Genomic DNA, 25,323 nt, shown 5'->3' on the forward strand with positions numbered 1-25,323 from the left:
ATTGGGTGTTCTCAGCTTCACTTTTTGCAATCTCTACTGGGCTTTGAGGCGGAAGTGGAGGATGGGTACCGCCTTGTTATGACTGTAAAATGAAACAATAGAAATTATAATACATTAACAACAGTAACATCGCATATTATTGTTCTAACAACTGTTATTTATGATTATGACATTGTAAAATTGAGCTGTAAAATGAAGCGACATCGTGTTTTCGGTTGAAGTTCAACATTGTTGCTTCAAACCTTTGTAACGTTACGGATCATGCTGCCTTCAGGTGCTGTAGGAAATATTAAAAATACCAGCTGTTCATAATGTCCGTCAAAATTGCACAGAAGACTGCCACGGTCACACTGCAACCACACAATAGCACTCGGTTGCTAAATATCACATTTTACAGGCAAAACACTGCCTTTTCTATAAAAAAAAACCCCCTGCGACCTCGGAAGTAGTAAAAAGTATCCGAGTTTCCGTGAAGGCACCACAGCAGCTCTTCCCAACCTTGCTACTTGTAGCTAGCACGTTAGCTAATGCGGATACAACACCTACAGACGACGTTAAATTACACGCAAAGTGACACCATGTGAAACAAAGCGAACGGATTAATGCCCTTTTCTATGTGATTCCGATGAAGCCACTCGAGCAATGGCGGACTTTCTCGGCTAACGTCAACGTTAGCTGCGCAACGAGCAGAGGTAGCTAAGCTGATTTTAGCCCGACCAAATTAGCCGTGTGCTAGTTTCCCACTGGCTCCAAACGCTTCAATGAATGGGGGTTGTTGCACGGAGAGAAGACAGCCAGTCAACAGTGTACGCTTGCAACTACTAGCCTCCCCCTTGTTGTGATCCTTGGCTGCTCGGAGAAGTGGACGTGAAGAGTTTATTCGGGGAAAAAAGCCTGACGGTCGAGGGTGATTTGCGTTAGCTGAACAACACTACCAGCTTGCCACGGGACTTAAACCGACCGTGGGTAACTTTGTTGATGCACCATCACGGAGACATGATGCACTACCCAGGTACACAGACGTAGCACTAGCAGGGATAGCTTGCGTAACATCATAAAGCAGGAGTGGGGGTTTTTTTGTTTTGTTTTTGTGTGTTGTGCGTTTACAAACTTCTTTTCAAATCCTGCGATCGTCCCTGGGCCAAGTCTCCGCTGCTGCAGGGAGGTGATTATTGTGAAGTTGTCGTCTGTGAGGAAGGACTGATGGCGTTTTGGACTGACCCTGCCCTCCGTCCCAGGTAGGGGAGTGGTGCTGAAGACTCCCCGGCCCCGACCTGGCCCGCTGTGTGCGGAGGATGGGAACACATTGATCCGCTCTGTTGTTGTATTTATGCATTCACTTTAAAGAAGAAGAAAACAAAAAAAAAACAGATTATGATTCGCAATCGCGACTGGCATGGCCTGTTCAGATTTTGAAGGATCATGATGGACACGGAGGAAGTTCCCCAAGACGAAAATTACTGGAAATAATCATGGACTGTTGAGCTGAACTCGGTGCATTTATTTTTTTTAGCTGATATTTATTTTTAAAGACTGTTTCCACTGGCAGCTCATCAACATGTCTGCGTTTGCCGAGTTCGTCCCCCCTCCTGAATGTCCGGTTTTTGAGCCGAGTTGGGAGGATTTCTCGGATCCTTTAGGATTTATCAACAAGATCCGACCCATCGCAGAGAAAACGGGCATCTGCAAGATCCGACCCCCCGAGGTAAACTCGCATATCATATATATATTTTTTAAAAAACATTGTTATAAACCCGAGATTAAAGTCTGCGAGGATTTGCGTGTAACTCAGGCAGCGCTGGTTTAACAGGGCCTGCGTGAATTTTGCGATAGGCAGCGACATTACTAGTTGCCTTTACTCTAATAGAGGTCAAATAAGCTTAATTCCTTCGCACTTAACTGCGCGTATTTTGTGCTTGGGTAAGATTAGTTGTCATGTATTGCTCGGAAAAGTTTAGGAAATGGGCATTCAGTTCAACAGTTCCGGTTATAATGCCTTTGTTTTTGTTTTCTTCATGGCTAGCTAAGTTTCAGCACAGTGACTGTACCACGTTAGCTGCGAGGATGCGACGTTGGGCCACAGGCAGGCCTGTCGCTGCTCACACACAATAAACCCATGTTTATGCTCTCTTATATGGACACACGAGCAACCATTTGAGTATATTTTAATTTTTTTTAGGCTCTTTTAGCTGTTGTGGTGTGTCTATGTGGCCCACAGTGAATCAAGAGCCTGTAAGAACAGAGTGAATACCATGTTGAAAATAACAGCTTCAGAGAGGCAGTGTTTATTCACAGTTGGTCCTCTACAAAAAATGGGCTCAACTGCACTTTTGTAACAGCATAAGGGATATTATTGAGTTATTAATAGTTGTAATCCTTAACCTAATTTAATAAGCCCTGCTCTTTCTTGAGAAACACTCATTTGTTGCCGTGTTGTTGTTGTTGTTGTTGTAATTGGGAAGATTCAGTTTTGATTGTGTCTTTTTGTCCACCAGGATTGGCAGCCTCCATTTGCCTGCGATGTGCGCAACTTCCGCTTCACTCCTCGAGTACAGAGGCTGAATGAACTTGAGGTGAGGTTGCCAGGAAGATGCACCGTGCCGCCATATCAATAATAATGAGGGAGGTTGTGTCCCAGGTGTTGCTTTCCTGACTTAACTTATGCTTTATCATCAGTGTATACATTGCATATCCCTCCTAGTTACACACGCATATTGTCCCTCACACATATGCATTTCATCAGAGCGCTGGGGTTGTTTGCAGTGCAGCGGGCTCGTAGCAGGTTTGAGGTTCAGTGCCTTGCTCAAGGTCTCTTGGGCAGAGATCTGAGAAATAAACAAACTGTACGCTACTTCAAGGTGTGCTGTTAATTAACTTATGAATTACATACTCCCTGGGTAGCAGCAGAGTGTGCAGACTTTGTTTCCACCTACAAGGTCTGCTGTCTTGCACCTGTTGAGATTCTGTGTTTTTCAAGCCTTCTGCTCACTTTTATGTTTAATTCAGAGCAGCAGGACAGCTCCGCTATGGGAGTTATAAGGTTTTCACATAACCAGGGAAGTATGGTCGTGTATCAGAGTGCAGCCATTCAAACATCATTTTGCCTGAGGTGTCCAGTGTGCATAACAGCAGCACATTTGGCTCCTGCATTTATAGTCTGTCCTCTCTCCTCTCTCTCCTGCGTATCCAGGCCCTCACCCGGGTTAAGCTCAACTTTCTGGATCAAATCGCAAAGTTCTGGGAGCTGCAGGGATCCAAGATCCGATTCCCTCATGTGGAGAGAAAGGTTTTGGACCTCTATCAGCTAAGCAAGGTAAAACTAGATCATTTTGCTTTTAATGAGCTAATTATATAACAAGATATATAATAAGATTTTAGCCAGTTGCCTGTTTCTTGAACCTTTGTTTTTTCACTTCGGTTCACTTGTTAAATGTTGATTTTACCCTTCATTCTTGTTAAAAAAAAACACCTGTGTGTTTCAGATTGTGTCATCAGAGGGCGGATTTGAGACCGTATGTAAAGAGAAGAGGTGGTCAAAGGTGGCCAGTCGAATGGGCTTCCCATCCGGGAAAGGCACCGGCTCACTGCTGCGCTCCCACTATGAGAGGATCCTTTATCCATATGAACTCTTCCAGTCTGGAGCCACGCTGACTGTGAGTAGTGCCGATTTAACATCGACAAGCTAACACAGTTCGACCATTCTTCGAACAGCTGCACAAAAACAAACGTACAAAACCAACCTCAACATGGAATCTCTGGTTTGGCTGTTCTCAGCATTCCTCTTAAATTTCAGTCTTGAAGCGTACAACAACCAAACTCAGTCTGTCCAAATCAAACATGTTGCACCTAATTAACCAACCTAATTTCTTTTCACTCCATTTCTTTCAGGGCATCCAGCGGCTATACGAGGAAGGAGATGATGGGGAAGAACTGGATGAGGGAGTTGGTGAGGAGGCAGGGGAGGAAGAGGAGCCAGATGAGGAGGAGGATAAGGAGAAAGATGGGGAGGGTGACGGTATGCAAACCAAAGATCGGCTTCTGCCTGAGAGACGCTCCAGGCGCCTTAAGTCTGAGGTAAACAAGTGTAATACACTTCTTTTATGTAAAAACATCTTGATAACATTACGGGTAGGTGACAAATGAACCGTTTTTGTGCTAAGTTTTCAATTTAAGCCATTTTTCGAACAGTGTTATGTAGTTCACAGAACAAGTTTATACCTTTAACATTCACTCCTTCACTTTAAACATCCCGCCCCCGCCCCTTTACAGATTTCCAGCTGTAACAGGCTTGCTCCCCAGAGGCAATCTAACATTTGGTTTTTTAGCAGGATCACTTTGTCTCACAGTCTGCTGTTGTTGTTGTTGTTGTGTTTCTCTAGAGGGAAAACAAGGAGCCAAAAGGCCTAAAGATCTTTGGTACAAGTCCCAAGATGGTTGGCTTGGAGATTGTTTCAGCTGGTAAGGATCGTTTATGGTTGACCTGTAATTTTAGCGCAGACATGGAGCAACAGACCTGCACTGTTATGTTTGTATCCTGACATCAGCACTTTTCTCCATTCACTCAGACGATGGATTCAACAGGAAGCAGCGTCACCTCAAAGCCCAGGCTTTCGCCATCAAAATGAGACCACGAAAGGAGACCCTGGAGGTTAACTTTGTGAGTGCCAGCTCATTTTGTTGTTGTTGAATATTGACACTTATTGCATCTTGGGACACTCTGGGCGTGACCATATCCTTTATGTTTTGTGGAACTGATCCCCCAGATCGACCTCTACCTCTGCCTGGTGTGTGGACGGGGTGATGAGGAGGACCGGCTCCTGCTGTGCGACGGCTGTGATGACAGCTACCACACCTTCTGCCTGATCCCACCTCTACAGGATGTGCCCAAGGGGGACTGGCGCTGCCCTAAGTGTGTTGCTGAGGTAAGGCTTGTTACTGGTCTCCTCATCCTTTTCATTAGAAATGTAACCTTCTTTATGCATAATGCATATAATGAATGTGTTGTTCGTCTTCCCTCGCAGGAGTGCAGTAAGCCCAGGGAGGCATTCGGCTTTGAGCAGGCAGTGAGGGAGTACAGTCTCCAGAGCTTTGGAGAAATGGCCGACCAATTCAAGTCTGACTATTTCAACATGCCTGTTCATGTACGTAGAATCCACTCTGAGCTAGAATATGTAAACCGTTACATCCACGTCCTTCCATCACTCGGCTGTCACACTTTCTGCTTTAACAATTGGAGGTTAAATGTGTTGCTCAAAGGCTTTTCACTGTTGAGACAAGGCATGGGGATTTCATTATTTCCACCTTGTGCCCCCAGATGGTCCCCACAGAGTTGGTGGAGAAAGAGTTCTGGCGCCTGGTCAGCAGCATCGAGGAGGATGTCATCGTAGAGTATGGAGCTGACATCAGCTCCAAGGAGGTGGGCAGCGGATTTCCTGTCCGGGACGGTAAAAGGAGGCTGCTGGGAGATGAGGAGGTGAGATGATTATTGCGTTGTGTACATTTCCGTAAACTCTATTGAAGAGGTTTTTATTTATATGGCCTTAAAATATGACTTGTTGTATTTTTCAACACTTTGTGATATGTACTGTAAGGTGCATATCAAGTTGAGCTTGATTATAAGCCCAGTTCATTGTTTTTATTTGTTCTATCAGAGGTTTCTATCAGAGGTTTCTAACCAGTAAAGCGCTTTTGATGGGGATTCCCTTAGAGGCATTACCTAGATCATTTAATTCATTAGACTTCCATCTCACAGATCCCCTAAAAGCTTTTTTTCTCTTTTTACTTAATAGCACTACATTAAGTAAAAACAGGACATTTGCCATGAAGTGAAAGAAAGCACTTTGTTTTACTCTCATGTCAGGAGTATGCCAACTCAGGTTGGAACCTGAACAACATGCCAGTGCTGGAGCAGTCCGTGCTCACACACATCAATGTGGACATCTCGGGGATGAAGGTACCCTGGCTCTATGTTGGCATGTGTTTCTCCTCATTCTGCTGGCACATCGAGGACCACTGGAGTTATTCCATCAACTTCCTGCACTGGTGAGGCTGAACCAAGGACAAATATTATTAGTTTAATATCACTGTTAACAGCCTCATGTATGTTGGCGGAGACAATTGAAACGGTCAAATTATTGAATTATTCATGCCTAGAAACTAACCTTATTCGGATTCTGTTCCACTTGAGTGCGCTCTGGATAAGAGCATCAGCTAAGTGTATTTAATGTTAATTTATTCCTCTGTTCTCCAGGGGTGAACCGAAAACTTGGTACGGAGTGCCGGCCTCTGCAGCAGAGCAGCTGGAGGCTGTAATGAAAAAGTTGGCTCCAGAGCTATTTGACTCCCAGCCCGACCTCCTCCATCAACTGGTCACCATCATGAATCCCAATGTCCTCATGGAGCACGGTGTTCCTGTATGTAGTCTTGATGTTTCGCTGGGCTGAAATTGGATCTAATTAGATGTTGGTCATGTGGTCCGTGTTGATTATTAGTAACATATGTGCGTGTTTCCTCCTTCAGGTGTACAGGACTAATCAGTGTGCAGGGGAGTTTGTAGTGACCTTCCCCAGAGCCTACCACAGCGGCTTCAACCAGGGCTACAACTTTGCCGAGGCTGTTAACTTCTGCACTGCTGACTGGGTGAGGGAGATGCAAATCCTTCCTCCATTTGAAAAAACGAAACAAATTATTTATTTGTTGAGTGTTGGTGTTCATCTTTTACTCGTGCCCTTCCCTAGTTACCCATGGGTCGTCAGTGTGTGGCCCATTACAGACGCCTCCACCGCTACTGCGTCTTCTCCCACGAGGAACTGCTGTGCAAGATGGCGGCTGATCCAGAGAGTCTTGATGTGGAACTGGCCGCTGCGGTCTTCAAGGAAATGGGAGAAATGATGGAGGAGGAGACCAAACTCAGACAGGCTGTCCAAGAAATGGTGAGTTTCCATTTAGAATTTTATGAGTGATTCATCGTAATTCTTTACCTGTAGTTTAATGTCACTGTTAACAGCCTCTGCTTTATTTTGAATCCCTTTAAAATGGCAAGAGTTATATTTTCACAGCATATTTCAAGACCCATTCCTCCTTATGTACAGGGCGTGCTGTCCTCAGAGCAAGAGGTTTTTGAACTTTTACCTGACGACGAGCGCCAGTGTCACAAGTGTAAGACAACCTGCTTCCTGTCAGCGCTGACCTGCTCCTGCAGCCCCGATCGGCTGGTCTGTCTCCACCATGCAGCAGATCTCTGTGACTGTCCACTCGGCAACAAGTGTCTTCGGTGAGAGATCTGTGTTTTTTTTTTAATACAGTACGATGTCTAACAATAAAAAAAAATGTGTATAGTATGTGGTCAAGAAATCTAATTTGCCATGGCCTAAGGTTGTCCTTTAGGATTAGCGCTGTACATTTACTCGACCGCATATGCTATATTCTGATGTAGAAATCTGCATATATTTCAGGTTTCGCTACGATCTGGAAGAGTTTCCGTCCATGCTGTACGGTGTCAAGACACGGGCTCAGTCTTATGACACCTGGTCGAAGAGGGTCACCGAGGCCTTGGCTGCGGATCAGAAGAACAAGAAAGGTTATACATATTGTTAAAAGGAGTTCGGTCTAGACTGTCTATTTGAAAAGTGTCCTGAGATAATTCTGTTTATGAATTGGCCTATAGCATTAAAATTGATTGAATTGAATTGAATTGAATGCTTTAGTACTGCTACAACATTTTTCAAATGTCTCTGTGTGCAATTGCGTGATCGTTTTGTTTTGTGTGTCTCATAGATCTTATTGAGCTCAAAGTTTTGCTGGAGGATGCAGAGGACAGGAAGTATCCAGAGAAAGCTTTGTTCCGTCGCCTGAGAGAGATGGTCAAAGAGGCGGAGACGTGCTCCTCTGTAGCTCAGCTGCTGCTCAGCCGCAAACAGAGGCACAGGTCAGCGGACAAGGATTCACCTTATTATAATCCATCAGAAAAGCGATTTACTGATTGCCCTGCATGTACATACACTTCAACATTTTTTTCCATTTGCAAATCAATACTGTGTCCTCTGTGAACTAAGCCGTCACTCTTTTTCCGTGTGTGTGTGCAGCAGCCGCCTGCGTTCTGAGAGCAGTCGCAACCGCACCAAACTGACAGTGGATGAGCTCAAGGCCTTTGTGGATCAGCTCTACAGGCTGCCCTGCATCATCAGCCAGGCACGACAAGTCAAAGTGAGTCCCTTCTGTACCTCTGTGCTTCCCCCAGCACCCAGTTATCAAAGAAATACAGTTCACCCCTTCAATGCTCTTTCCTTTCATTCTCTTCCCTTCCTTTTACCTTCACAAAACCTCTACTTGACTCTTCCTTTTCCTTCGCTCCCAGGAGTTACTGGAGAATGTGGAGGACTTCCACGAGCGAGCCCAGGTGGCACTCTCAGACGAGATGCCAGATTCCTCCAAGCTGCAGGCGCTATTGGACCTGGGTAGTGGCCTGGACGTAGAGCTGCCAGAGCTGCCCCGGCTGAAACAGGAGCTCCAGCAGGCCCGCTGGCTCGACGAGGTGGGCTCATACAACACCCTCAGCCTGTCTGTGTGGTCTGACGGGAGTTATTGTAAGTATGGCATCATGTAACACGTGCTGTTCTCGTCATGTCCCAGGTGCGTGTCACCCTGTCCGAGCCTCACCGTGTCACCCTGGAGCTGATGAAGAGGCTGATAGACTCTGGGGTGGGCCTGGCTCCCCACCACGCTGTGGAGAAGGCCATGGCCGAGCTGCAGGAGATCCTCACCGTCTCGGAGAGATGGGAGGACAAAGCCCGTGCCTGTCTGCAGGCTAGGTAAAGAGCACACATTTGTAAATACTTGATGGGGATATTTGCACTTTCCTACAGTGCTGTTCATCATTTAAGAAACTATTAGAGACAGAATGCATGCACACCTGGGGCTACATACAAAAAAGTCTTATTAGTTAAGTCATACTTGATCATTCTGTCTGTCTGTCCTTCTGTAACCATAGACCTCGACACAGCATGGTGACCTTGGAGAGCATTGTGCTGGAAGCTAGGAACATCCCAGCGTACCTACCTAATATTCTGGCCCTACGAGAGGCCCTACAGAAGGCCAAGGAGTGGACATCTAAGGTGGAAGCCATTCAGGTACCATCTGTGTGTACACTACGTTATTTAGAATCCATTTTAACCAATATCGTAAGCCAGACTTGCTCTAAATGAGGGCATTACAAAAATCTCTCTTAATTCTCTCCATCTGCGGGTCCACCTCTTGCAGAGCGGCAGTAGCTATGCTTACCTGGAGCAGCTGGAGAGCCTGCTGGCCAGGGGTCGCTCCATCCCTGTCCGGCTTGATCCACTGGCCCAGGTGGAGTCTCAGGTGGCCGCAGCCCGAGCCTGGAGGGAGAGGACCGCTCGCACCTTCCTGAAGAAGAACTCCACGTACACACTGCTTCAGGTGGATTATCAAGAAAAAAGTTGATTTGATATTTGCCTCTCAGATACAGCATTTAAATCTTAAAATTTTAGTTACAGACTACATATATTGTGCTGTGTTTGTGCATTTTAAAGGCAAATAAATGTAAAATGATTGTTGTGGAGTCTTTAGATTACCAAGGTTGGGTGATAATGTCTTTTGTTATCCTGTGTGCCTCTTCTCTTAGGTCCTCAGCCCTCGCGTGGACATCGGGGTCTACGGCAACAGCAAGAGCAAGAGGAAACGCGTCAAGGAGCTCATGGAGAAGGAGAGAGGAGGCTTTGACCCCGACGCCCTGAGTGACCTGGAGGAGAGCCTCGAAGAGGTGCGAGAACCCGCCACTGTTGTAGCAGCCTTCAAAGCCAAAGAGCAGAAAGAAGTGGAGTCCATCCACTCGCTCCGTGCTGCCAATTTAGCCAAGATGGCCATGGCCGACCGCATCGAGGAGGTCAAGTTCTGCCTGTGTCGAAAAACGGCCAGCGGCTTCATGCTGCAGTGTGAGCTTTGTAAGGACTGGTTCCACGGGGCATGCGTGCCTCTGCCCAAGACGGGATCTCAGAAGAAGCTGGGCGTGGGTTGGCAGAGCAACAGCAAAGACTCCAAATTCCTGTGTCCGCTGTGTCAGCGGTCGCGGAGGCCGAGATTAGAGACTATCCTGTCGCTGTTGGTGTCACTGCAGAAGCTTCCGGTGCGTCTGCCTGAAGGAGAAGCCCTCCAGTGTTTGACAGAGAGAGCAATGAGCTGGCAGGTATGCATAGGAAGGACATTATTCATGACAGCTTCTTTATTTTGAAACTTCATTTCCATGGTTTGCTTTTGATCTCTACTAAATACACTGGTCTGGCTGTTGTACCAGGACCGAGCACGTCAATCTCTGGCCACAGAGGAGCTGTCCTCAGCCCTGGCAAAGCTGTCTGTGCTGAGCCAGCGCATGGTGGAGCAGGCCGCTAGGGAGAAAACTGAGAAGATCATCAATGCCGAGCTCCAGAAAGCTGCTGCCAACCCTGACTTGCAGGTACTTTAGACTTTCATCTCTCGTCGATTTTACTTTGTTCTAATTTCTGTTCTGTTACAGGACAACACCAGTAGGACTCAAAGAATTCTGTTTATAGGTGTGGATGGTAATTCTTGTTGCTTCTACTGCGGCTTTGGATGTACTTAGAATCCACCAGAAGAGGGCACTAATGTATCAACATGAACTACACCACAAGATTACAGGCGGCAGATGGCAGCCTGAGTTCTCATCAATTAAATAAACTTACAGAATTCCTTGTATATAGTTTGTTGAAAAAAGTATATATTTATATTTAATATAATTACGCCTTTTGAAGGTGTCAAGCAGAGTATTTGGCTTTATAATTCAGCATAATGCTGTTTTAATTCAAATAAGAAGATTGCATGTATGCTTTTGTTGTATCGCGCTTTTGTAAACAGGTACTTTGTTTATTTTAAGGCCTTGAAGGAGACATTGACAACAAAGACATTGACTGTGTGTGTAACTTTCTGTTCTTCCCCAGGGACACATCCAGACTTTTCAGCAGTCAGGTTTCAGCAGAGCCACATCACCTCGCCAGTCCGTGGACTACGACGACGAGGAGACGGACTCAGACGAGGACATCAGGGAGACTTACGGTTATGACATGAAGGTATGTGAGACTGTGATAAGCGGCGCTGTTAGCCGCGTATAAACGAGGAGGATTTTCTTTTTTCTTTTTTTAATTCTTCCCTCTATGTGTTTTGCTGCAGGACCCAGGCGAGGTGAAGCCTTACCTGTTCTGCGATGAGGAGATCCCTGTTAAGTCCGAGGAGGTGGTCAGTCACATGTGGCCGGCTGCCACGCCCTCCTTCTGCGCCGAACACGCCTACTCGTCAGCGTCCAAGTCCTGTGTGCAAAGTGAGGCCGCACTTAACTTTTGTCGCTTTGAGTCTGCCTACCCTTCATTCCCTGTTGTTTTGGTGTTAAAATGATTCAGTGACAGCTATTATGTTGAGTATTTTAATTACACTTTCTGATTTGCCTCTGAAATATGTCATCTCATACTGAAAATATTTACTTTTCAGACGTAGGCACGCCCAGAAAGCAGCCCAGGAAGACCCCCCTGGTACCTCGCAGCCTGGAGCCGCCAGTGCTTGAGCTCTCCCTGCAGGCTAAGGCCCAGCTGGAGGAGCTGATGATGCTGGGAGACCTGCTGGAGGTGTCCCTGGATGAGACCCAGCACATCTGGAGGATCCTGCAGGCCACACACCCCCCCTCTGAGGAGAGATTCCTGCAGGTCATGGAGGTAGGGGAGCTGATTGCATATGCTGGATAGTGACTAAACATTGGGTTTCAGTTGGTTCTGACTTTGTGAATAGATGCATAGATCAAATTCGTGAAAAACCCGCTTGCAAGGTAACAGTTTCACAATTCTTATTTCGCCTTTCCCTTCCTTTTCTACAGCCCGATGACTCTCTGATGGAGAAGCCCCTGAAGATCAAGCTTAAGGATTCAGAGAAGAAGAGAAAACGGAAGTTAGAAAGAGCCGAGCACCACCACATGCTGATGGCCGCCGCAGCCGCCGTCGGTGGGGGTTCGGCAATGGGCGACATGCGACCTGCCAAGTCCAAAGAGCTGAAAAGGGTCGGCCTGGAACTGGGTCTTGGGGGCAAACCCAAGAAGAAGAAGCTCAAACTCAACCTGGACAAGAACCGCGAGATGAAGCAGCTGGCCAAACGGTTAGCCAAGGAGGAGAAGGAGAGGAAAAGAAAGGAGAAGGCAGCGGCCAAGGCGGAGGCCATCAGGGAGGGGCTTGAGAAGAGGAAGGAGAAGAAGATTCTCGACATTCCCTCCAAATATGACTGGTCTGGGGCTGAGGACTCCAACGATGAGAACGCTGTGTGTGCAGCCAAGAACTGCCAGAGACCCTGTAAAGATAAGGTGAGCTAAGGTGAACCAATGGTGAAAAATATTTTTGTAATTTGGTAATGAAATATGTCTTCCTGGACAACTGTAAGTCGGAGTTTCAGCACTTTAAGTTGAGATTGTGTCAAGAGGTCGTGTTGCAGTAAAAGAGGCACAAATGGTGAATCATAGATGATTGATAAACGCAGCTACAGTTTAGCAATTAACAGAGGTCAAAGGCAATCATCTGACTGTGCACCTGTTTAAAACTCAAAGGTCTGTGTTATTTTTTAAAATATTAATTTAAAGCATTGTATTTATTAGGTATATGGACAGAATCTTTCAGTCTTTAAATGTCCTATTTGGTCGTCCAAAACCCAAAGACATACAGTTCACACTGAAAAGTAGCAAATCCTTTCATCAGAGAAGCTGGAACCAGAGAGATGTTGGCATTTTTGCTTGAAGAATTACATAATCTATTGATTTTCTGTCGCTCAACCAATCGATTAAGTGACTAATTGTGAAAGTCCATACTAAATATTTGAATAATAATACATCTTCAGCTATCTAAGGTATCACAATGAGTTGACTTACTCATTCACACTTCTTGACATATTAGAAACTTGTGAGAATACTATTATATAGAGAGATATAGAGAGACACTCATACATGGGGCTGGATTAAACATATGTAAAAATGTATTAAACGTATTAAAATTTGGATGTCAGAAGGCCTGTGGTAGGTTGAGATGATGAATGCAGCAATTAGATGTTTATCCACAGCAGTTCACTCTGTGTTCGGAGGTTTAAAAATAGTTTTGGTACTTGCTACTGTAATTATAAGTTATGAATACATTTTGACATTTTCTGTAGCTTTTCTGTCATAACAAGGTTCATTACATTGAATGCGCCGAGCTTTGCTACCGCTAGCATTCCTGTCATCCAAGTTCCTAAAGCATAATTTGGAGATCTTGTCAAGACCAAATATATGCTTCCATTAAGCACTTTACAATCCTCTCAAGTGCAGACTAATGTAATGAAATCAGACATGATGCCTTGTTAAAATGTAGCTGTTTAAGGCTGTGCCATGCTGTCGTAGGACCATGATGTTGGCACACTACCTTGTCAGTTAGACAATTCTTGACCCTCCTTAGTAACATCCCTCCCGCACTGAGAGAGGCTTTCATCACAGGACGTTAACACTCAGGTGTCTCCAGGTGCAATGACACAGCTTTTTTTGTTTGTTTCCTGAGTTAATATGAACACTTCCCTCAAATGAAAGTTATGGAACTTTATTGAATATCAACAGCTGATAACAGCACTGGAACACCTTAAGGAGAGTTACACATAACGTATTAACAGGACACACTGATGTGGTCCTTTTCGGAGACGGCGCTGCACACCGACGGCTAAGTTAACCAGTGGCCAGTCTCCTTCCCCTCCGTGTCTGCCGGGGCAGCCTATCAGAGCTGAGGAACTGGTAGGCATGCAGCTCTGTGGGTGGAGTGAAGATGATGACATTATGAAGGTGGTGCTCGAAACTAGGCCGACAACACCGGAAAGTTGGGATGATGTTTCCTCAGCCGTTTCCCCCTCACAATCAGTCTCAATTAAATAAAAAATAAAAAAGAACAGAAAACTGATTTACCGTCAACTAATAATTGAATCCAGGTTCAAATCTGACCAGGCCAGCAGACTGTGTTTGTTTTTGTTTTGTTTATTTATTTGTTGGGTTTACATCCATGTTTGTGTGACTCCAAAAACATGCAGGTTGGAGACTCTAGGTGTGAATTTGAGTTCATATTTTCATGTGTCTTTATGTATTAGTCCTTTGATAGACTGGCTGCCCTAGCTGTAGCCCAGTGCCTGCTGGGATGGGGCCCCTGCAACCTTGAACACAACAACCTGGATTAGTAAAATACATCAAATCCTAGAAAACAGTGTGATTTATGAAGTGTCATGTGGCATGTTTCTGCAGATAGCAGCTACATTATAGTTGTAAATGTCTAAGTGATAAATGTATTTGATGACTTGCTAAACTCTGCTGTTTTCCAATATGTTTGGATGCTGTGTACACAATATGTGACACCTAGTCTCTTAAGAGTGTGCACAAGCAGTCCAGTGTGTTTGACTCTACAGTAAGTAAATCAGCTGACAGTCCTTAGTGGTGTGTGTGAAACATATCCAGGATCATCTACAGTCCATCAGCTCTGTTTGCACTACATTAAATCAATCAAGCAATGACTGACTTGCAGCTTTAACATGCTGTTAAAAATTACTCACAAATGATGTTTTTCTGGAGTTTTGTGTTTTGCTTGACACACCACTGTCGCATGTGTTTTGGTTCTTTTTCAATAATTGTCATGATGTTTCCTTGTTGTCCCTCTTAATCCTCGCTCACATGCCTTCTCCTGCCCCTGCGTGTCTCCAGGTGGACTGGGTGCAGTGCGACGGCGGCTGCGACGAGTGGTTCCACCAGGTGTGCGTGGGCGTGTCGTGCGAAATGGCCGAGAACGAAGACTACATCTGCATGGACTGCTCCCGGAAGGCCGCCGGGGTGAGCGGGGGAGGCGGCGGCGGAGGAGGGTTGACCGTGGAGGAGGTGGCAGAGGAGAGCGTCGTAGTGCTGGCGACGTCGATGTGCAGCGCCGGCGGCGTCGTCCAGAGTCTGCCGCCCTCAGCTGTCGTGGCGTCGTGGTCTCACGCGCCCCCCGCCTCTCATCTAAATCCAGGAACCTCACATCATCAGCAGCAGCAGCAGCAGCAGCAACAAGAGCCTCAACAGGGCAGTTAGCATACAGAAACAGCCTAGGACTGAGTTTGATTACTGTACCTCACACAATGAGCAAAAACCTAGTATCCGGGCTAGCGTTTCAACCTCTCACCCAGACTGTACAGCATCTGAGGGACAGAACAGGCCTTTATGAGTGAGCTTGGAAGAAGAAGGACAAACCAGAGGCACTTCTGTTACTGCCTGGATCATAGAGCACAATGAAAAAAAAACCCAACTTGCATCTGGAAAGCAGAGAGGAGGCCTGCCGTCACCGTGTGGCTCCAGCAATGACATGCTCTCTCTCAGAGCTCTGTTGAAAAGGCAAAAAGACAAAGACTTAGTCCTCCTACAACAGTTTTAGGTCTAGAAAACATCCACCAGCTATTTCCCGGTCCTCCTCTGAACAATAACAAGTCATCGGTACACTTACTTAACAGTCAAACAGAAACCCACTTACTCCAGCTGTTGTATTCAGTGCAAAACAGGCAAATGAACAGATGTGTTCCCCAGTTGTGTTGTACTGGACATCCGCTCCCCTCAGCCCTCCGCCTGGCTCTCCAGACAGTAACATCTCAATGTGTAGGACTCCAGACTAGGAAACAAATGGTTGTAATGTAGTAGAATTATTTATAATGTACATACTTTTAAGCAATTAAAAAAAATGGATTGTGGCTTTTTTGGTTTTGTTTTCTCACCTTTAATAAACTATTCCTAGTCAAATGATTGATAATTGTGATGTTTTTTTTCTTTGTGTTCATTTACTTTTTTTAATTTTAGGAATTAAAAATGGCACACACTTCTTTTTGTGTTGTCTCTGAGTGGACAGAACCACAAAAAATCTAGTAAACTAAACATAGCTAAGGTAACATTTTAAAAAGTGTGAGAGTGTTTTTTGTCCTTCACACTGCTGAAGTGTCAGAATTTGACCCACCAATGACCCAGAGGTCTCTACAGTGACTTATGACCGTGTCATTGAGAGGTTGATTGATTTCAAGTGGCAGGTTAAGCTTCACATTTCCTGTGTTACTCATTAAGCTCAATTAGAGGGGACATGTGGAAGCATGTTGCGGTGCGCTTTTATGAGGACTTGCATGCTGAATCCCATGTTACATGTGTTTTTTTCCCCCTCTGTTTCAAGCATGGAAAATGCCTGTTTCTCACAATATGATTACCTTGTTTAGTTTTTTAGGCTTATCCCTAATTTTTCAACATGGCGCTTCAATGGAAAAAAGGAAATAATTCTGTTGATCTTACACATGAATATCTGAATTTGCAGAAAGAAAAAGAGGAGGGAAGGATTGTGGGTGGGGGCTTGGGCAGGGGGGTGTGCTGATGTCCACTTCTAACTCTGCCAAGTCGAATCCGGTGTGAACTGACCTCAGCTGCTTTTGTGACTCACCTCTGTCACCGCTCTGACCGGGAGAGTTAGAAATATGCGATCAGAGGGGGAGCTGCGAGGCATCAACAAAATGAACTGTAATGGCACATAATAAATTACATAACGTCTGCTCCCTCACCTCACGCCATTACATCTTCATCGCCCGCTGGTTGTTGTGTCGACTCGAGTGGAATTCATGACTTGGTGTCTTAATGGTTACAAAAACGTTTCATAATCATCGCTTTATAGCAGATACAGCACTGCTTACAGTTGGTGTAACATTTCTTTCTGATTTGACAACATAAGACACGCACACACACACACACACACACACACACTGTTTATGGCTTCCTCTCTCCCTCCGTCTCTCAGCTCCATACTGTTGTGTTAACAGCAAGACCTAGTGCAGATGTATTTCTGGTCAGACTGACAGTTTATCCTTTCAGAAGATGTGAGATTTGTTTACACATTCTGATCCGCTAACCCCCTATGATTCTCACAAATTCTCTGTGATCATTCTGTATAATGTGATCTGCTCCTTACATCAAATAGCCTGAGTTAACACTTGCATTTCTGATATATTTCAACTGGGAACTTTACCTCAGACATGAAAATGGGATGTACTGCATTGCAGAAAGGAAATACATGGAACCCAAAGTCAAAACCTCATTATTAGGGTGCTTCTCCTTGACAAGAACATGTATATATTTACTTTTTTTTTTCTCAAGAATTTCCTAAAAGTGCACAATGGGAGACATAATTACACAATTTTAACATCTTTAAACACCTTTTCCACAGCAGAGGTGGTCTGCTGCAGCAGTAATGCAATACTGATCATCCCATTGGGCTCTCCTGTTGCACCTTATTTTAACTGTGGAGTTATGGCAGGTGATGTACTTTGCTCCGAAGAGGGCAGGCAAAAAGGAAAAGAACGTGGAGGCCGGCCTAAGTTTAGCATTACAAACCCCCGCCCCTCGCTCCGTTCATGTTAAATACTAAAACCTGAGCATTTTACAGACAAATCTCCAGAGACTGCTTCAAGCCTTTGACACAGAAGATTGAGTGGCACTGCAATGAAAGGTAAGATGTGAATGTTAGTAATTTGGCAAGCTGAGTAGCTGGAGATTATTACTGCAGTTTTGATGGATTTTTGTTTAAAGCAAGGATAAGGATTGCATTGCATTTGAATGAAAATGGTACAATGTGTAGAAAAACTATTTTGTGTGTGTTTTCAGGTACATCTGCAAGAGATAAATAAGGACTGAACATGCATGCTATTTTTTTATTGATACATTTTTGCACATTCAGATCTTATGTGCATAGTAGAGCTACTTTGTTCCACTGCCCCCCACTCTGTTTAGTGTCTTTGCTACCTTGCTTAAGGGCATCTTGGCAGCTGATCGAGGGCAGGGAAAACTCCACTCAAATTCATGCAACAAGCAACACCAACCAGCTTCTATAACCTGCTGCAATCCTCCGCTCCTCCCTGTCTGTCCTGTAGGAGACGCTGCAAAAGCAGGCCTCCACAATGGCATCAGCCAAGCCAAGGACCTGCTTCCCCCCTCGGAGGAGAAGATGGAGGAGCGGGGCCAGTGGAGCAACAAGATAGAGTTTATTCTGTCGGTCGCAGGCTCCATCATCGGCCTGGGCAACATGTGGCGCTTCCCTTACCTCTGCTACAAGAATGGAGGAGGTGAGTGGAAGATGAGTAGAGTGGATGGAGAAGTAATGTATGTTCCTTTCCTCTGCAGTTTTCTATAAATTCACAAATGCATGTCAGCATTGTCAGAAGGCATACCCAAAAAGTAAAAACACCAAGATTTGCTTATGGAGTATACTTAGTTTACTTCTTTATTTAGACTCACTTGAAAATAAATACAATCATATATATTCAAGGACTCACAATTAACCAAAATCAGACTTCAGAGACTGTTTGTTTTTGGACATGCTTGTGTAGCTGCTAAATTGGACGCCCCTCATTCTCCCTCCACGGGGTGGCAGGGTCAGGGTTCAGGACTGATCAGGGTCAGGCAGCTGTTGTTGCTCCTTGCTCACAGCAGCTGTCCCTGCGGAGAGGCGGAAATATGAGCACGCCAAACATCCTTGGCCACCCGGCAGGACGTCAAACACAAAGGCGAAAGAGAGTGGCAGTAGGCACCTAAAGAAATAAATACAACTTTTCTTCATGTTTTCTTGAAGCATTTCATGCATTTAAGATTTATGCTACAACTTCACACAAATTCAGTTTATGTTCGGGCATGTATTCCCCTATACAATCAGTAAAATTATTAATTATTGTACATTGACCTTACATCATTCCTAAATTGTACATGGCTTACATAAAAGTAAGTTTTAGGTTTCTTCAAATTGTTTAATCTGGTTGGAATCACATTAATTTAAAGGCAATCTGGTGTGAACGGAAGCAACATATTAAGTTGGAGATGAAGAAAACAAACCTGTAATAGGTAATACATAATAAATCATAAGTAATCCAAGGAAGGGAGAGAGGAAGAGGGACAGGTGAAAGAGAGGGAGACAGAATCTACTTTCTCCATGAATCATTATGATGTCATAGATGTATCTTTTGTAGTCCTGACAATGACTTTAAACTGGGGGATTGACAGTTTTGTATCTTTTTGCATTATACTCACATGCACATGGGACTCAACATAGCACCATTTGTCCATATAGGAGCAGAACTGTAACTGTTGGAGCTGCACTCTGCATTTGGGTCCACATTTCTCGCAGAGCAAGAAGTCCCTGGGCTGTGTTAAGATTTTAGCTCTGACCCCACGTCCTCACCGGTTTCCACTAGATGCGTTGATCCTTTACTCTTTCTCAACTCAGGTGCGTTCCTCATCCCCTACCTGATCTTCCTCTTCACCTGTGGCGTTCCCGTCTTCTTCCTGGAGACTGCTCTGGGCCAGTACACCAGCGAGGGGGGCATTACATGCTGGAGAAAAATCAGTCCCTTGTTTGAAGGTAGGCAGGACAGGTGTATCACCCTCCACCACCCTCAAAGCTGATATGGGATTCTGGCAAAGGATATAGCAAATAGTATAAAACCCTGAGTGCTCACTGAGGTGTTTTTTTTTTCCAACATATTTTTTATTTTTTTCAGAATACAAGACTCACATATTTATACAAGTAGAACAAATAGAAAGGACATTTGACTTGAATAACATACAGTAATATATGACTGCAAAAAAAAAAGTATGATGGAAAGTGAGATGGCGTTTTGTAATGCCGGAAAATGTTTTCACTGGTTTTGCTAATATGTTTTCAGTACTGTATACTAAAGTGTCATTTCTGCAGGTCTTGGCTATGGTACCCAGGTGATTGTGACTCTGTTGAACTTTTACTACATCATTGTTCTGGCCTGGGGGATTTTCTACCTGTCCTTTTCCTTCTCCTGGGACCTGGCCTGGTCATCCTGCAACAACTCATGGAACACAGGTAACAAATGTGCTTCCAAATGCATTAGAACTTCCACTAATGTTTTTGATACGTTTTAAAATTTCTACATTTCCCCCCCACAGAAAACTGCGTGGAGTTTCAGAGGAGAAACACCTCAATCAACCAAACAATCAACCTAAACATCACTTCTCCTGTCATCGAGTTCTGGGAGTGAGTTCTTTAAACCGGCGCCTATACCCTCCTCTTGGTGATACATCACTGCTCTCACAATGATGCATCATCTCTGTGTTTCCTGTCCTGTCTCTGCAGGAGAAGAGCGTTGAGGATTTCCCCAGGCATTGACCAGATGGGCTCTCTGAACTGGGACCTGGCCCTGTGCCTGTTCATCGCCTGGGTCATGTGCTACTTCTGCATCTGGAAGGGGGTGAAGTCCACGGGAAAGGTGGGTGAGAGGAACCTCTGTGAGGGCGCAAGTGAAAGTACCAGGTGACCCTTTTTTATCTATTTATTCTTGTTTTGCCAAAAGGGCACATTAAGGATGACATCTGGTGTTTACTTCTTCTTTTTGTTTCGTCTTTGCATTATTTAACATCTCTGCGTGTGTGTGTCTGTGTAGGTGGTCTACTTCACTGCGACCTTCCCCTATGTGATGCTCATTGTGCTGTTGATCAGAGGGCTCACCCTGCCTGGCGCTGGCATCGGCATCAAGTTCTACCTTTATCCAGACCTGGGACGACTGGCGGACCCCCAGGTACCAGGATGTCACACAAACCCCTTTAAATTTGATGAATCTATCATAGTGTTGTGATCACGCAAACAATTCCCAATGAGGGCCATTAGGAGATTTAGTGATGTGATCCCTGTGGGCCAGGGTGCACCAGATGCAGGTATCCCATGGTTCTCTGCTGGGGAGCCTAGTTTCTGCTGGGTCCATCTGCTCTCCATGAAAGAGGCAGGGGTCGCAGGGATCAAAACAGGGCCAGGACACCACAGGGACTGTAAACACGAGCTCTACTAGGACAGTCAGCTAAGCAGGCTTCCCCACTCTGGGAGGACAGTGGAGTTTTTAACTAGCTCTGTTTGACTCAGACTAGCAACTGTTCTATCAGAAGAGAACAGTCAGTGTGTAGTAGTTGTGTACTAGTTTGCCATCCAACCAAAGCAAACCCTGATTATTGCTTTCTCTACAATCCCTTTGCTATAGATTTTTTTTTTGCATCTGATAAGGGATATACTGTATTTTGACTAATTTTGCTATTCATCCCAGATCCTCCGCTCAGATATTTACGGCTGCTTGGTTTGTTAATCAGTGTGGCGACAAACAAACCAATGGCAGACTTTACTGTTGTTCAACCACAATAGTCAATGATTATGCATGCTAACACTCAGCATGTGAATTCCTCTTGATTGTCTAAACACTGCACATCACGTTTGTGTATATACATCAACCTATGTATATGTAATTCAGCATTGCTTTGTTTGGCTTATGACTATTTTTTCTTTTTTTTGTGTGTAAGGTCTGGATGGATGCTGGCACCCAGATCTTCTTCTCCTACGCCATCTGCTTAGGGGCGCTGACTGCTCTGGGGAGCTACAACAAATATAACAATAACTGTTACAGGTATATAAGCAATCTATATGCATACTTACACACTCAAATACACAGGCACTTCCAAAGGAGTACATGTTTACATGTCTCATTTTGAAACAAAAATGCTAACTGCTGATTAAAAGCAGCATCATCTTTGTCATTATGTGATTGGTGTGATCACCTGTGTGAATCTTAATGGTGTCATTTCCATTGCAGAGACTGCCTGTCGCTGTGCTTTCTAAACAGCGGCACCAGTTTTGTGGCGGGCTTTGCAATCTTCTCCATCCTGGGTTTCATGTCGTATGAACAGAATGTTCCCATCTCAGAAGTGGCAGAATCTGGTGAGACTTCCATCATTCTTTAAGCCTCAAATGTATTCAAGAAAAAATAATAATCTCCTGATATCTGTTTAATCTGGTCCGAATTTTAGTTGGTCAGTTGACATTGTTTTACTTGTGTCTGTAGGTCCGGGCTTGGCCTTCATAGCTTACCCCCGTGCTGTGTCCATGATGCCTTTCTCTCCTCTGTGGGCTGCCCTCTTCTTCATCATGATTGTGTTTCTGGGGCTTGACAGCCAGGTAGAGGGTTGATTATGATGTGATGCACACAAACTCATTTCCACAATTACACTGATTACTAAACAAATACAGTGTGATTATGATGAACAGATATTTTAGAATAATTTGAAACTCCTGTTTTTCCTGACTTTGTAGTGTTTGTTATTCTGTTGATTTTAACTGGGCAAGCCATGCTTTCATTATAGCTCACACACAAAGAGTTCCATTCATTTTTCTGTGCTTACCTCTCTCCCCTTTTTCTTTCTCTCATCTGCCATTAGTTTGTGTGTGTGGAGAGCCTTGTGACGGCGATTGTGGACATGTACCCTGCTGTGTTCCGACGTAAAAACCGCAGGGAGCTCTTCCTATTAGGTGTTAGCCTTTTCTCCTTTTTCATGGGCCTCATCATGCTGATGGAGGTAGGGGGTCACACTCTGGGACCACACACACACACACACACAAACACAAACACAGACGCAAACTTGCTATATCTGCAAGCACTCACTGCAGTAGTTTAAAGATGACCATCATTTGTACACTTTGTGTCTTTAAATCTTATCATCAAAGGTGTTTCCCTCACTGTATCTTTCCTAACAGTATCATTAAATGTCCATTGAAACTTGACACACCCACACACACACACACACACACAGACACACACACACACAGTAAACAGCCGCCCCAACAGTTGCTGTTGGGGCGGGTGTTGCACCTGGTGGATTTGATGCTTTGTTCTGCTGAAATAAACTTTTGCCGAGTCCAACATAGTTGACATAGTTTCACCTCTGCACAGCTGGAAACATGAATGCTTTGCAGAGGTGTCAACAAGTCATAATTTTGTAAGTGCTAGCAAGTCAAAGGTTTTATGCAGCATGTCTTAGGTGAGTCAACTGTTGTTACTGCAACGCTAAAGTCACGCCTGAAGTGTCTAGTTTTGGCTTCAGCATTTCAAGTCTCTTTTATAAGCTGTGCATATTATCAACCATGTAGAATGTTTTGAATACTACAATAGATGCCACAGATTATCAAGAAATACTATGTTTAAAATGCAATCTGGACTGTATTTGTGCTTAAAGAAACAACTCAAAATGTAGTTGTTGCAAACAAGGTAATGTCAAGCAGTTTTGTGCTTTACCACATCAACATACCTGTTGTTGCCACATGAAAGGATTTCCTAACACAGACATTAAGTCCTCATCCATACATCAAGTTTAGGTCCCATAAATGTAGGTATATTTTTAACACACAGAGCATGAATTGAACTAATTGTAATTAGAATGTTTACTTAACCGTCAATCTGTTGAATCTGTGTAGCAGGTTAATTATCCTTGTATAATTATGACTCAATGCTTTCTATCTCTCTCTTTGCAGGGAGGCATGTACGTCTTCCAGCTGTTTGATTACTATGCAGCCAGTGGCATGTGTCTTCTTTTCATGGCCATCTTTGAGACTGTCTGCATTGCATGGGTCTATGGTAAGCAGCCCTTGCATATAAATGACTGATTAATGATGGCTGAGAAATGTGTTTCCAGTGATCCTTGCTATTTATTTTAATCAAGCATTATCCTAAATCACTGGCGAACATTTCTATTTCACTACAATTTTCAAGGCGCAACATAGAAATAAATGTCTTTACTATATTTTTCCAGGTGCAGATCGCTTTTATGACAACATTGAGGACATGATTGGCTACCGCCCAGGACCTTACATCAAGTACTGTTGGTTGTTCTTCACCCCAGCCACATGCATTGTGAGCCTCAACAAACTAATTAAGTAGCATCAAGCCTTTCCAAAAATGACAAAGGCTGATAGTGGCTGAGGCCTCCTCTCCTCTTCTGCACAAATCAAAGAGAATTCTTTACTAATTGTCTACTCCTCTCTCCAGGGTACCTTTGCTTTCTCCCTCATCAAATACACTCCCCTAAAGTACAACAATGAGTATGTGTACCCGTGGTGGGGCTATGCCATTGGATGGCTGCTTGCTCTCGCCTCAATGGTCTGCATCCCGTTTTGGATGGTGTACAAGATCAGTACCACCCAGGGGACATTCAGAGAGGTAAGTGTTGGCCCCAGGGATTGTTGTGATCCCTCATTGTCTGATTTTAAAGGATTTATTTAAGATGGTCATGGCTAGGGCCCATTAACCCCGGTGTATCTTTCTACAGCGCATCCAGCTGCTCATCACACCATGTGACAGCTTACCCAAAACCAAGAGGGAGCAGGAGAGGTTATTGGCCATCTTTGCTCCTGGGGGAGATGCCACCTTGAATACAAATGGCTACTATCCTGTCTCAGAGAGAGACTCCAACTTATGAGGCCCCCCGTGGTGATGTGTACTAGAAAGACATGTGGGGTTTTAGTTCCATCCTTGACTTGCTGCACCCTTGCCTCCATCCCAAAGATCACAGCAGGGAAAGATACAATAAAGTGTCACATCACATACTTTAATACAGGACAGATATGGAGGACTCAGGAGATAATATGCCTACAGTGTGTTGGGTTTGGCAACGCCTGTACATTTCAGGGATGGCAGCAATTTGATAAAAGAAAGATAAAGAAAAATAAATAAAAAAGTCATTTATTGTTTATCATTTATTGGATTACTTAGAAGTTTTAGAGGGGACAAGGGCATTTATTTCAGGGACAAAAGTCATTTACTCTCTCAAACTGTAATCTATTTCACAGATGGTGTAAATGAACTAATTCAAGGTCAGCCTTGTTCTGAGAAAATGTTACAATTTTATAATAGAAGTTAAAGGCATTTTCATCTCATTCACTGGAGAGTGGCACACAGGTTCCACCAGAAGTTACAAAATAGGCCTAAATGTTCTAGCTGCATACTAAGGATGACTTTTGTCCAAATATAACACAGCCAAATCACCACTGAAAAGTGGGCTGCATGTCTCCTTGTGTATCTGACATCACTTCATGACTACATAGCCATATTTGTATCATATATTGTATTATCATAACAGACTGGTGGAATTTTCCATATTGTATTTACAAGAATTGAAATAAAATGTTATGTGTGATGGGAAGATATAATGTCCGTGAAAATTATAATATTGTAGCAATGCGATAGCAGTAGGACTAACATGACAATGTAGTTTCATATTTTATGCTGTAACATAATATGACTGTACAAAGAAATGTGAATCTTGTAAGTATGTTTTTAAATAAACATGCAAAATTGAATGTTGTCTTGAACTATTTCACCACTTCTATGCAGTGCTGTATTCATTTTATTTTAATTTATTTTATTTCGAGGGAG

At 44.2% G+C, this 25,323-nt stretch overlaps 2 protein-coding genes across 5 annotated transcripts; both read left to right on the forward strand.

Moving 5' to 3' along the window:
* Positions 1-458: 458 nt before the first annotated feature.
* On the forward strand, positions 459-15,618 carry kdm5a (lysine (K)-specific demethylase 5A). Of its 4 annotated transcripts, none has more exons than XM_035679825.1 (29): positions 459-1,705; positions 2,496-2,573; positions 3,191-3,313; positions 3,483-3,653; positions 3,889-4,074; positions 4,380-4,458; positions 4,566-4,657; positions 4,755-4,922; positions 5,022-5,141; positions 5,315-5,473; positions 5,861-6,042; positions 6,251-6,413; positions 6,520-6,639; positions 6,738-6,932; positions 7,092-7,273; positions 7,455-7,579; positions 7,777-7,927; positions 8,085-8,205; positions 8,357-8,533; positions 8,632-8,810; positions 8,990-9,137; positions 9,259-9,438; positions 9,644-10,204; positions 10,313-10,471; positions 10,974-11,102; positions 11,203-11,350; positions 11,518-11,738; positions 11,897-12,373; positions 14,768-15,618. In XM_035679825.1, the coding sequence occupies exons 1-29, from the start codon at positions 1,559-1,561 to the stop codon at positions 15,128-15,130; spliced, it is 5,304 nt and encodes a 1,767-aa protein (XP_035535718.1). In that variant the 5' UTR covers positions 459-1,558; the 3' UTR covers positions 15,131-15,618. The 4 variants fall into 4 exon arrangements, with proteins under 4 accessions (XP_035535718.1, XP_035535726.1, XP_035535736.1 ...); XM_035679833.1 differs by having other exon boundaries at positions 460-1,705; positions 8,990-9,128; XM_035679843.1 differs by having other exon boundaries at positions 460-1,705; positions 4,764-4,922.
* A 1,899-nt stretch (positions 15,619-17,517) lies between these two features.
* LOC118341577 (sodium- and chloride-dependent GABA transporter 2-like) lies at positions 17,518-25,208 on the forward strand. Its single transcript, XM_035679877.1, has 15 exons — positions 17,518-17,567; positions 17,989-18,180; positions 19,335-19,469; positions 19,803-19,943; positions 20,027-20,114; positions 20,214-20,346; positions 20,521-20,655; positions 21,422-21,525; positions 21,712-21,836; positions 21,961-22,073; positions 22,334-22,471; positions 23,424-23,526; positions 23,702-23,802; positions 23,938-24,108; positions 24,218-25,208. Exons 1-15 carry the CDS (start codon positions 17,561-17,563, stop codon positions 24,365-24,367), a joined length of 1,836 nt encoding a protein of 611 aa, XP_035535770.1. The 5' UTR covers positions 17,518-17,560; the 3' UTR covers positions 24,368-25,208.
* Positions 25,209-25,323: the final 115 nt, after the last annotated feature.

The sequence above is a fragment of the Morone saxatilis genome, unplaced genomic scaffold, assembly GCF_004916995.1.
Source record: "Morone saxatilis isolate NCDOM2014 unplaced genomic scaffold, NCSU_SB_2.0 Contig10, whole genome shotgun sequence".
In the NCBI taxonomy this organism is placed as follows: domain Eukaryota; kingdom Metazoa; phylum Chordata; class Actinopteri; family Moronidae; genus Morone; species Morone saxatilis.

Coding starts and splice junctions, on each gene's coding strand:
- kdm5a (XM_035679825.1), top strand. CDS start 1,559: ATGTCTGCGTTTGCCGAGTTCGTCCCCCCTCCTGAATGTCCGGTTTTT. Junction 7,580..7,776: donor GGATCAGAAGAACAAGAAAG/GTTATACATATT, acceptor TGTGTCTCATAG/ATCTTATTGAGCTCAAAGTT. Junction 8,811..8,989: donor CGTGCCTGTCTGCAGGCTAG/GTAAAGAGCACA, acceptor CTGTAACCATAG/ACCTCGACACAGCATGGTGA.
- LOC118341577 (XM_035679877.1), top strand. Junction 20,656..21,421: donor GACGACTGGCGGACCCCCAG/GTACCAGGATGT, acceptor TTTGTGTGTAAG/GTCTGGATGGATGCTGGCAC. Junction 23,803..23,937: donor TCACCCCAGCCACATGCATT/GTGAGCCTCAAC, acceptor TCCTCTCTCCAG/GGTACCTTTGCTTTCTCCCT.